Source organism: Empidonax traillii, unplaced genomic scaffold, assembly GCF_003031625.1.
Source record: "Empidonax traillii isolate 1590-97213 ecotype Southwest subspecies unplaced genomic scaffold, ASM303162v1 scaffold994:size215947, whole genome shotgun sequence".
NCBI classification, from domain to species: domain Eukaryota; kingdom Metazoa; phylum Chordata; class Aves; order Passeriformes; family Tyrannidae; genus Empidonax; species Empidonax traillii.
In genome coordinates this window covers 169,067-180,281 of record NW_020956187.1, presented here as the reverse complement: position 1 = coordinate 180,281, position 11,215 = coordinate 169,067, and the positions used below count along the sequence as shown (strand labels likewise).

At 65.2% G+C, this 11,215-nt stretch overlaps 3 protein-coding genes across 4 annotated transcripts in view; 2 read left to right on the top strand and 1 right to left on the bottom strand.

Annotated features, from left to right (window-relative positions):
* Positions 1–7,322, bottom strand: part of RNF215 (ring finger protein 215) — a 15,365-nt gene extending 8,043 nt beyond the window's left edge. Inside the window, exons 1-2 of the mRNA XM_027903845.1 lie at positions 7,292–7,322; positions 6,781–6,848 (exon numbers count right to left, since the gene is read on the bottom strand). Coding sequence (XP_027759646.1) covers positions 6,781–6,848; positions 7,292–7,322 — 99 coding nt within the window. The remainder of the gene's footprint in view (positions 1–6,780; positions 6,849–7,291) is intronic.
* On the top strand, positions 406–5,889 carry SEC14L2 (SEC14 like lipid binding 2). Of its 2 annotated transcripts, none has more exons than XM_027903851.1 (12): positions 406–488; positions 2,125–2,200; positions 2,294–2,337; positions 2,524–2,583; positions 2,803–2,871; positions 4,108–4,203; positions 4,381–4,441; positions 4,519–4,602; positions 4,743–4,849; positions 4,926–5,065; positions 5,155–5,324; positions 5,500–5,889. In XM_027903851.1, exons 1-12 carry the CDS (start codon positions 435–437, stop codon positions 5,649–5,651), a joined length of 1,113 nt encoding a protein of 370 aa, XP_027759652.1. In that variant the 5' UTR covers positions 406–434; the 3' UTR covers positions 5,652–5,889. The 2 variants fall into 2 exon arrangements, with proteins under 2 accessions (XP_027759652.1, XP_027759651.1); XM_027903850.1 differs by having other exon boundaries at positions 2,683–2,871; positions 5,500–5,886.
* Positions 7,321–8,689, top strand: MTFP1 (mitochondrial fission process 1). The gene is made up of 4 exons (XM_027903844.1): positions 7,321–7,327; positions 7,835–7,962; positions 8,042–8,265; positions 8,614–8,689. The coding sequence occupies exons 1-4, from the start codon at positions 7,321–7,323 to the stop codon at positions 8,687–8,689; spliced, it is 435 nt and encodes a 144-aa protein (XP_027759645.1).
* Positions 8,690–11,215: the final 2,526 nt, after the last annotated feature.

Below are 11,215 nucleotides of genomic sequence, written 5' to 3'. Positions count from 1 at the left end.
ATATCCCCTAGACCCTTTCATTTCCCACATCCTCCCCATGCCCTCAAACTGCTCCACATTTCCCATATCCCCCGTGTCTCCCTGTGCCCCAAATCCCCCACAGCCCCCCGCCCTCTATAGCCACCACATCCCCCATACCCCTCCGCGTCCCCCCATGTCCCCTATACCCCTGACAGCCCCCACATCCTCCCACAGTCCCCCGCAGACCCCAGCCCCCCCGTGTCCCCACATCCCCTCTGCCCCCCCCAGCCCATCACCCGCGCCCCCCCAGCTCCCGTGGGGCTGCGGGCGCTGACCGTGCGGGCGGGGGTCGGGCAGGGTCCAAGGCCGCGGGGGTGTGCGGGGGGCCGGGCCGGGCGGCCGGGGGCGGTCCCGGGGCGGTGCTCGAAGGCTCCGCGGCCGCCGGGGCCGGGCAGAGCCTCCCGCAGCGCACCATGAGCGGCCGCGTCGGGGACCTGAGCCCGCGGCAGGAGGAGGTGCTGGCCCAGGTGAGCCGGGGCGGGGAGAGCGGGGGGCTGCAGGGGTACCGCGATGAGCCGCCCCGATGGGCGCCCGCATTCGCCGCCCGCCGCGGGCACCGGCATCCCCCCGCCCCGCCCCCCCCAAACCCACCGGCATCACCCCCGCTCCCGGCCCCGCGGGGCTCCGCTTGCCCTCACCGCACCCCCATCCCACTGGCATCACCCCTACTCCCGATCCCGGAGGGCTCCGCACTCCAATCCCACCGGCATCGCTCCCGGCCCCGAGGGACTTCCGCTCCTCCAGCTCCTCCATCCTGGATCCCAAACCCACAGGCATCATCCCTGCCCCGGACCCGGGGAGCTCCTATCGCCTCCAGACCCCAAACCCGGCCCAGTGGGGCTCCCACTGCCTCCGCTCCCCACCCCAGACCCCAGACTCCCGGGCTGAGCCCCACCATGGTGCTGCCCACCAGGGACTCCTGAGTGGGTCCTGGGGATCCCGCTGGCTGGACCATCCCGCTGGTGACCCCCCAGCCTTCTCCCATCCTTCCCACGGGACTGGGGAACCTCCTGCCTCACCACAGGGCCCCTGGGACTGGGCTCTCCTGCCACCTCCATCCCACCCTGGACCCCAAACCCACGGGCTGAGCCCCCCGTGGTGCTGCCCACTGGAGGCACCTGGGTGACCCCCTGTACTGGGCGGGCACGGGCAATCCCCATATCCCTCTCCCACCCTTCCCATGGGACTGGGGAACCTCCTGCCCCACTGCAGGGCTCAGGGGACCAGGGTACACCTGGAACTGGTGACTGTCACCCACCTTTGCCAGCCCCTGGTGGGGTGCCAACTTTTATCGGGGTTCACTGTACCCCAAGCACGAGGGCACCCCCGTGCCTTTATCTTATCACTGCCTTTCGGACCCAGCCAAACTCCACGGGCGGGCGATGACCCCGCTGGGTGCCAGGATGGGGGGCAGGGACTGGCGTGGGGCACGGAGCCCAAACTGTGCCCGGTGCCAGCCATGCCCCGGGCAGCAGAGGGAGGCGAGTGGCCGAACTCGTCTGTCCGCCAGCAGGGTGAAGGAGCTAATCCCGGGTTTAATTACCCCTAAATTCAGCGGCAGATAAGCTAATCAGGCTCATTAAGGGGAGGGCCTCGGCTGGTACAGAGATTTGGGCCGCAGCCTGGCCTGGGTGAGCGGGGCCGCATGGGGAAGGGATCCCAGAACCCCCAAGCCCCCCAGTCCTGCACCCCGACACCCTCCTGCCTGCAGCAGGGGGCTGTGACCCACTGGGGGGTTGCTGGAGCAGGGGGATGCACAGCGACTGGCTCCGTCCCAAAGGATGGCACTGGAGGGGACTGGTCGGCCTGGCCCCAGGGGGGTGGTGACAGCCCACACAGCCTTGCGCAAGGCTGTGGGGACACCCGGTGCCTGGGGACCACGGTGCTGGTGGCCGGCTGGGGACAGCCCCCTGCCAGGAGGTGACCGGTGATCCCAGCTGCACGTGGCAGCAGGGACAGGGCACGGCGTGACCCTTCTCTGGGAATGTCCCAGTCTTGGCTGAGGGGTTTTTGGGGCGACAAGGAGGGGACAAACCTCCAGCCTTGGGGTTTTGGGGGAGGAATCGGGGACCCCTTCGCCAACTGTCCCTCTTGTCCCCGCAGTTCCGGGAGAAGCTGCAGGACGTGCTGCCCTCCCTGCCCGCTCAGGACGACTATTTCCTGCTGAAATGGCTCCGAGGTAAGCCCAAAGTGTGGGGCATCCCTAGGAGGGCTGGGAGACCCCCAGGGGGCTGCTGGGGGGCTGGTCTCTGAGCTCTCTGCTCTCTCGCAGCACGCTGCTTCGACCTGCCCAAGGCAGAGGCGATGCTCCGCAAGGTGAGAGGGGCACCCCGCTTTTGGGGTGTCCTCAGGCTGTCCCCTGGCATGAGACATAGCCGGCATGGGACAGTGCACCCCGGGCCATCAGCCCAGCCCCCTCTCCCAAGGGTGACATGCCCATGGGGTGCACCCTGTCCCATGGGGTCCACAAACCTCACCCCAGCTCACTCTGCCCCCTCCCAGCACCTCGAGGTCCGCAAGCGCATGGACGCCGACAACATCATCGCCTGGGAGGCACCTGAGGTGGGTGTCCCCGGCCCCCGGGGGGTGGCCCTAGAGGGGACTGTCCCCCTGAGCCCCCTCAGGCGTGTGCAGCGCCCTGAGCCCCCTGTGCTCCCGCAGGTGATCCGCAAGTACATGTCCGGGGGGCTGTGCGGCTACGACCGCGAGGGCAGCCCGGTGTGGTACGAGATCATCGGGCCGCTGGACGCCAAGGGGCTGCTGTTCTCCGCCTCCAAGCAGGACCTGCTCAAGAACAAGTTCCGGGACTGCGAGGTGCTGCGGCATGAGTGCGAGCAGCAGACCCAAAAGGTGGGCACCTGCCCACACCCTGCTGGCCACAAAGGCCCTGTGCCCACCAGTCCCACGGGACCATGGCCCTGCCAGCCCCGCTAGTCCACATCTGGTCCGTCCCTCCCAGCCAGCATCCTCCCCAGCGCTACAGGTCCATATCCTATCCCCCAGCCTGTGGCCCTGCCAGATCCATATGTCCACGTCTGGTCATCCCTACCACCCAATAACCTCCCCAGCCCCATTTGTCCATCTCTGGTCCATCCCCATCAGCCATCATCCTCCCCAGCCCCACAAATCCATGTCCTGTCCGTTTCCACTGCCCAGTGTCCTCCTCAGACCCATACATCCCTCTCTGGTCCATCCCTACCAGACAATGTCCTCGGCCACCAGCCCTATAAGTCCATGTCCTGTCCATACCTATCAGTCCACATCCCTGTCAGCCCCACAAGTCTGTGTTCTGTCCATCTCCCCCATCCAATGTCCTTCCTAGCCCTATAGGGAGCTAGAGATCCTATAGATCCTATAGATCCAGGATCCCCTGCCCATTCCCCTCAGTTTATGTTCCTGCCAGCCTCACAAATCTACATCTGGGCCATTGCCATCACCCAATGTCCTCCCCAGACCCACATGTCCATCTCTGGTCCATCCCTACCACCCAATGTCCTTCACAGCTCTATATATCCTGTATAACCATGTCCTGTCCATCCCCCTCAGCCTGTGTCCCTGCCAGCCCATGTCCTGTCCATCTCCACCACTCAATGTCCTCCACATCTCCACGAGTTCACATCCTGTCAAACCCTTCCAGCCATTATCCTCCACAGCCCTATAGGTCCTGTGGGTCCATGTCCATCCCCAAAACTCAGTGTCCTTATACATCTATCTCTGGTCCATCCCTACCAGCCAGTGTCCTCACTCACCAGCCCTGTAGGTCATTCCATCCCCCTCAGCCCCACAAGTCCATGTCCTGTCCACCCCACCATGGACCATGTCCCTGCCAACCTCATATGTCCATCTCTGGTCCATGCCCACAACCCAATGTTCTTCCCAGCCCCATATGTCCACATCCTATCCATCTCCACCAGCTCCTGACTCCCAGCCCATGTCCCTGTCCCAGCTGGGACCCCCAGCTCCCGTGATGCCCCTTCTCCACACACCAACACTTGGGAGGAGGCTCTGGCTGGAGGGGACCAGCCTATCAGGGACCACCCCATCCCTGAACCCCCTTGCCTAATCCCCCCCATCCTCCTGCCCCAGCTGGGCAAGAAGGTGGAGATGGTGATGATGATCTACGACTGCGAGGGCCTGGGCCTGAAGCACCTCTGGAAACCAGCTGTGGAGGCGTACGGGGAGGTGAGGGGCTCCTGCCCATCCCACTGCCCCGGGGACCACAGGGATCCACGCTGACCCCTGGCCCTGGGGATGATGCAGGAGCAGGTCCCTGCAGTGCTCTGCAGCCCCCAACATTTTGGGGTGGGGGTCCTGGTGGCTCCAAGGGATGGGTGACCTGAGCTCCCCCCCATCCTGCAGCTCCTGTCCATGTTCGAGGAGAACTTCCCGGAGTCCCTCAAGCGCCTGTTTATTGTGAAGGGTGAGTTCAGCCCCGGGGCCCTGCTCCCCCCCTGTCTGGGTGCTGACACCCCCCTAACACCCCTCACCGCCCCCCAGCCCCCAAGATCTTCCCCGTGGCCTACAACCTGGTCAAGCACTTCCTGAGCGAGGACACGCGCAAGAAGGTCGTGGTGCTGGGATGTGAGTCCTGACCCTCCCCAGAGCGTCCAAAACAGGGGTGACACTGCTGTCATCTCGCCCAGGGGGATACCCCAACCCCGGGGGGCCCCCCAGCTGGGCTGGGGCTCACAGGCCCCCCAAACCCACTGTCATCCCCCCAGCCAACTGGAAGGAGGTCCTGCAGAAGTACATCGACCCTGATCAGATCCCGGTGGAGTACGGGGGCACCATGACGGACCCTGACGGGGACCCCAAGTGCTCCAGCAAGGTAGGAGAGGCTCCCGCTGGATTACTTAGGGCTGCCAGGTGGTTCCCCCATGCCCACATCCTCCCTCCCCTGCCAGATCAACTACGGGGGGGACGTGCCGAAGAGCTACTACGTGCGGGACCAGGTGGCGCAGCAGTACGAGCACTCGGTGGTCGTCAACCGGGGGTCGTCCCACCAGGTGGAGTACGAGATCCTCTTCCCCGGCTGCGTGCTCAGGTGAGCGGGGCTCCGCGCTGCGGGGCGGGGAGGGGGTGACAGCCCGTGGTGCCCCCAGCCCACCGCAGGCCCCTCCGTGCCCGGCGCAGGTGGCAGTTCCGCTCAGAGGGCGCCGACGTGGGTTTCGGGGTGTACATGAAGACCAAGATCGGGGAGCGGCAGCGGGCGGGCGACATGACCGAGGTGCTCCCCAGCCAGCGCTACAACGCCCACATGGTGCCTGAGGACGGCTCCCTCACCTGCTCCACGCCCGGCATCTGTGAGTGACCCCTGTCCCGGGGGTGCTCCCACCGTGTCCCTGACCCTCGGGGGTCCTTCCCCTGTGTCCCTGACCGCCGAGGTGCTGGGGGGATTCCCGGGGTGCTGCCCCCGTGTCCCTGACCCCCGGGGTGCTCCCCCCGTGTCCCTGACCCCCTGTCCCGTCCCTCCCCCAGACGTGCTGCGGTTCGACAACACGTACAGCTTCCTCCACTCCAAGAAGGTGAGCTACACCGTGGAGGTGCTGCTGCCCGACACCGCCTCGGCACAGCAGATCCAGCAGCTGGGGGACCGGCTGGGCGAGGTGTCCCTGAACCATAGCCCATAGACCCCCACACCGGGCCCCCAGGATGGCCGGGAGCCCCCTCGGAGGAGGACGGAGCCGGGGCTGAGCCCCAGGGCTGACGGACTGAGGCGGGGGCTGAGCGGGACCGGAGGGGGCCGAGCGCCCGCAGCACCCCCCCCCCCAATCTCTGTGCCTTATGTGGGTCCTACGCCCACTTACTCCTGCTGCTGCCTGGGGTGGGGAGTAAAGGGAAGGACTGAGAGGGGTCTGCTCCGGTTTGTGGCCCTCGGGCCCAGAACTGCCGCCCCATCCCCAAATCTGCCACTCTAGTCTCACAACAGCCCCAGATCTGCCCCTGCTGCCCACCTGCACCAGAACTTCCCCAAAGCCCCATTACCAAACCTACAACTGACCCTGCTGCCCCACCTCGGTCCCATAACTAACCGCCCAGCCCGAGAACTGCCCCCTAAACCCATAACTGCTGCTGCCGCCTCCCAGGCCCAGAACTGCCCCCTGGAAGTGCTGCCCCAACCCTATAACTGCCCCCAACCCCGTAACTTCCCCAGCTGCCCCCAACCCTATAACTGCCCCCCAACCCTATAACTACCCTTGTGTCCCCATCCACGTGACTGCCGGTCACGTGAGCATCAGACCCCGCCCCATCGCCATCTCGCGGCACAACGGGGCGGGGCTTGACGACGTTTCAGGGGTGGTGGTGTTTTAGTGACGTCACGGGGCGGGGGCGCGGAGGGGGCGGGGCATGCGGCGGGAGCGGCGCGCGCCATGGGGGCGGCGGAGCAGGACGTGTACCGGGACACGTGGGTCCGATACCTGGGTGAGCTGCGGGACACCCACGGGCACGGGGGGACACCGGGCACCGGCAACTGCGGGAACGCCGGGAACAGGGCACTGACATTGGGTGTGACACCGGGAACGGGGCACTGACATTGAGTGTGACACCGGGAGCGGGGCACTGACACCGGGCACTGACACCGGCAACTGGGCACTGACATTGAGTGTGACACCGGGAGCGGGGCCCTGACACCGGGCACTGACACTGGGAACGGGGCACTGACATTGAACACTGACATCGGGAACTGGGTGCCGGCACCGGGCACTGGCACAGGGAAACAGGCACTGACACCGGGAGCTTCGGACTGGGACTGGGTACCAGCACCAGGAGCTGCAGGAATGCCGGAACTGAGCACTGACTCTGTGCACTGGCACCGGGTACCAGCACTGGGAAGCAGGCACTGGCACGGGAAACAGGACGCTGATACCCAACACCAGCACTGAGCACAACAGCGGGAACCAGTACCGGCTGCTGCCATTGAGCACAGGGTGCTGTCACAGGGCACCAGCAGCAGGCCCTGACATCGGGTGCCAGCACAGGGGGCAGGGGACACTGACAGTGAGTATGGGGTCCTGGTACTGGGCACTCTCACTGGGTGCTGACATGAGGTGTTGGGCACTGACAGCAGGAAGCAGGCACTGATGCTGGTTACTGGGCACAGTGCAGGGCACTGACAGATGTGCAGCATAAGTACCAGGCACCACACCAGGTACCGGGCACTGTGTTGAGTACCAGCACCGGGCACCACACCAGAAACTGGGCACTGATGCCCAGCACCTTGTACCGGGCACTGCACGGGGCACTGACCTCAGCACTGACCCCCAGGTACCAGCTATCAGCACCACACCCTGGCCCTGCATGCTGGGTACCAGCACGGCTGAGCAGCACCACAACCTGGCACCGGCACCAGATACCCATCACTGTCACTCGTACTGGGCACCAGCACCTGTACTGGGCAGTGGGACCATCCACCAGCACCACCCACAGACACTGGGGACCAGAACCCAGTTACCATCACTGGGCACTGGTCGTAGACAGTGATACCAGCAGTGGGCACCAGTCACACACACCAGTACTGCCACTGGGCACTGGCACTGGGCACCAGTCACACACACCAGTACTGCCACTGGGCACCAGTCACAGACACCGGTACTGGCACTGGGCTCTGGGCACTGTCACTGGTCACCCCCAGCCCTGTTGTCCGGTGGCAGTGGGGTCCAAGGAGACCCAGCTGCTCCAAACCCCCCCATGCAGGGTCCACCCCTGCTCCCAGTGACACAGGGACACCCAGGGAGAACACAGGGACGCTCTGGGGCAGTGGCACGGGTACACAGCCTGTCCCTGTCTGCGCTGACCCCCCTGCGCCCCCCAGGTTACGCCAACGAGGTGGGCGAGTCGTTCCGTGCACTGGTGCCGGTGCCGGTGGTGTGGGCCAGCTACGGCGTGGCCACCGCCTACGTGACCGCCGACGCCATCGACAAGGGCCGGAGAGCGGCCACCGTGAGTGCCACCCCGTCCCCACCCACCTACCCACCACCCCCCACCCTCACCCATCCCATTGACCCCCCTGTCCCCCCAGGCCCACACACAGGACCCCACGCGGGTGGGGGTGGCCGTGGTGGACACCTTCGTGTGGCAGGGCCTGGCCTCGGTGGCCATCCCCGGCTTCACCATCAACCGGCTCTGCGCTGCCTCACTGGCCCTGCTGGGGACCCTGACCCGCTGGCCCCTGCCCCTGCGCCGCTGGACCACCACCGCCCTGGGGCTGGCGGCCATCCCCCTCATCATCACCCCCATCGACAGGTAACGGGCGGGGGGGGGAGCGGGTGCCACCACCCCATCCCTGCATCCAAGGGATGGAATGTGACTCATCCCAGTGTGGGCTTGGGGCTGGGAGCATGGGGTGTTGGGGGCTGGGGGGAGGGGTGTCTCCACCCCAGAGGGGCTTTGCTGGGGTCTAGCGAGGACATGTCCCTGTCAGGATGGGGATTATCCAGAGCTGAGCTGGGATTAGCACACTGAAGCTGTGCTAAGCCTTGTTTTGGTGGGGCTGGTGTCTTGGGGTCATTAGGGACAGCCCAACCCATCCCCCCCTCACATCCAGTACTGCAGAGAACCCCCTGAGACCCCCCATCCCCTCTCCTGCCGCAGGACTGTGGATTTCCTGATGGATTCCAGCCTCCGCAAGCTCTACGGGACACCAGGAGAGCCCCCGACACCCCACTGAGCTCCTCCAGCCCTGCACACGCTGGGGAAACCAAGGCACTGCTGTGACCCACCTACTGTGACCCCTCGCTCCGGTGACGACACCAGAGCGGCCACGCTGCCCCACACTGGTCCTAATAAACCATTTCAAATGTGAGCCCTGCTGGGTGATGCTCAGGTGCCACCACAGCTGGGCCGGATCCACATCCCCTCCTGGGTAGACACGTGAGTCTGGTTGGGACCCAACCCCTCTTGGAGGTCTCCACCCTGAGATGGGGGGTCTCCACCTGCCCAGAGCAGCCCTGGTGGCCCCCCCAACGGAGCCACTCCATCTCTCTATGGCCTCCCGGGACATCCTGCAGACTGTCACCCCGAGGAGCTGCCGCCATGTCCATGGTCTCCAGGGACCCAAAGTCCCCCCAGCTCCAGCACCACAGCCTGGGACTGTGCCACCATGCCTGGAAGTCACATCTCCAGGTACCCATCCCATAGTGGCATCCACACGCCACCACCAGGAGAGGCTGTAGAGAAAACAAAGCCACATTTATTGTGGAGAGAGGGGGTCTGGTCCCACCTCGCCCCGTTTCCCTGTCTCCCTGAGGACCAGGGCCCCCACCACGCTCTGCAGCTCAGCCTGGAAGGGACTCCTCTGCCTCGGTGGTCGCCGTCCCCGCCTCTGCGTGCCCTGGTGCCAGCTGGTCAGGGCCAGCGCCAGCAGCCCCCCCACTGAGGCAACCACCACCACAGCACTGCCCACCAGGGCCAGCCCAGCCAGCAGGAACCTCTTCATGGTGTGGCATGGCCCTGGGGACAGCAAAAAACACACCAGAGGGGGGTCGCTGGGTGGTCCAGCACTTGGGGAGGGAGGTTTGGGGACATGGGAGAGAGTTGGGGTGTCCCTCACCTTCGTACCACGTCACCTTCTTCTGCACCAGCACTGGTCCAACTGTCTCCCAGTGGAGCGTCCCCTCACCTGGGAATGCTGTGGTAGGACATGGCCAATACAGCCCACCTGAGGCCCAGGAGCTCCTCACAAGACCCCAGAACAATGTGGGGTCACCATATCCCATGCCCAGTACCTGGCAGGTGTCCTGGGAGGGTGTCACCACGGGGACAGCTGGTGTCACAGCAGCGGCACTGGGCACTCTGGGAAGGGTCCTCTGCATTGAGCCAGCTGGGAGAGGAGAGGACAGAGCTGGGGGAGTGGGTCTAGGGGCCCCCATAACTCCAGCACAAGACCCACGTGGTGCCACCCCAGAGGAAGTGTCCTCCAGGTGACTCCAAACACCTCCCCAGTTCATCTGCACCCTGAGGGTGCTTGACCTGTGGTGACACCATCAGCTGCCATTGGAGGTATCATCCAGCCCGCACTGGAGTGACCTGGTTCCGCCCGGGTGGGTCCCCATGAACAGTGGGTTCTGCTCCCAACACACCCTCGAGTGTTCGTGTCCCAGGGCACCAGCACCCAGCGTACCTGGCCGTGGTGTGGCTGTAGAAGCAGGACCTGGTGGCGTGTCCTTGTCCCCACGCTGTCAGCAGGCAGTGCACATACACCTGCCAGAAAACCCCCCTGCTGCATCCTTCCTTGGAGACCCTGCTCTCCTCCCCTCCCACCCCGGGGGACTGAGACCACCGCAGCAGGGAGCTGGATGCCCCAGGAGGGACAGAGCTTTGGGACCCCCACACATCCCTCTCAATGGGACCTCCATCCCACCATGTCCTTCCTTCCTCTCTCCCACCCAACCTCCTGGGGCTGAGGCCACCCTGCAGGGAGTGGGATGCCTCAGCAGGGACAGTGCTTTGGCACCCCTAGGTCATCCCCCCTCCAAGGGACCCTCCCACCATCAAGGGCATCTCCCTGACCTCACCTCCTCCTCCTCCTCAGGCTCACCATCCAGTGTGGGGGGCAGGATGGAGAGTTGGAGGGCAGACCCCCCTCTCCAGTGCTGGACAGACACACTCCCCACCTTCTCCCCATGCAGGCACCTGTGGCAGGAGAACAACACAGGGACATTCCCAGGCTGCCTCCAGGCCCTGGACAGCCCCTCCATCAGGAAGCTCTGCAGGACCACAGGGTGCCTGGAGAAGGGGTCCCTACTTCCCAGCCCACCAGCACTGACCCCTGGCTGTTCACCACCATGAAGACCCTCCTGGAGGGGCCTGGCTGCTCCACGATGGTCCCATAGCACTGGTCCACATGGATCTTCATGGAGAAGCTGGGACTGAAGTGGACACTGGCTTCCAGATGGATGGCAGAGCTGGGGCTGAGCACCAGTGGCTGCCCCGTGGCACTGGGGTCCCCTGAGGGGAAATGTAGGTTCAGTGTGGCACCCCCAAACCTGTCCCACCACACATGGGGACACCAGACACATCCCAGACCACCACCCACCAGTGTCTTGGCCTCCATCCCTGCAGCTCCCCCAGCTCCTCCACTTCAGAGCCCACCCCATCCCTGGAAGCCAAGAGCTGTCCTGGCTCCCCTGCTCTCCAGAGCTGCACCACCTTTTTGGAACCTCTCCACCCAGAACTGAGAGAGACCATCTCAGGC

Excerpts from the sequence above, each read along its gene's own strand:
- SEC14L2 (XM_027903850.1), top strand. The coding sequence starts at position 435 with ATGAGCGGCCGCGTCGGGGACCTGAGCCCGCGGCAGGAGGAGGTGCTG. Across the intron at positions 4,204-4,380 it reads CTGTGGAGGCGTACGGGGAG|CTCCTGTCCATGTTCGAGGA; the intron begins GTGAGGGGCTCC and ends CCCATCCTGCAG. Across the intron at positions 5,066-5,154 it reads TTCCCCGGCTGCGTGCTCAG|GTGGCAGTTCCGCTCAGAGG; the intron begins GTGAGCGGGGCT and ends TGCCCGGCGCAG.
- MTFP1 (XM_027903844.1), top strand. Across the intron at positions 7,963-8,041 it reads AGGGCCGGAGAGCGGCCACC|GCCCACACACAGGACCCCAC; the intron begins GTGAGTGCCACC and ends CTGTCCCCCCAG. Across the intron at positions 8,266-8,613 it reads ATCATCACCCCCATCGACAG|GACTGTGGATTTCCTGATGG; the intron begins GTAACGGGCGGG and ends CTCCTGCCGCAG.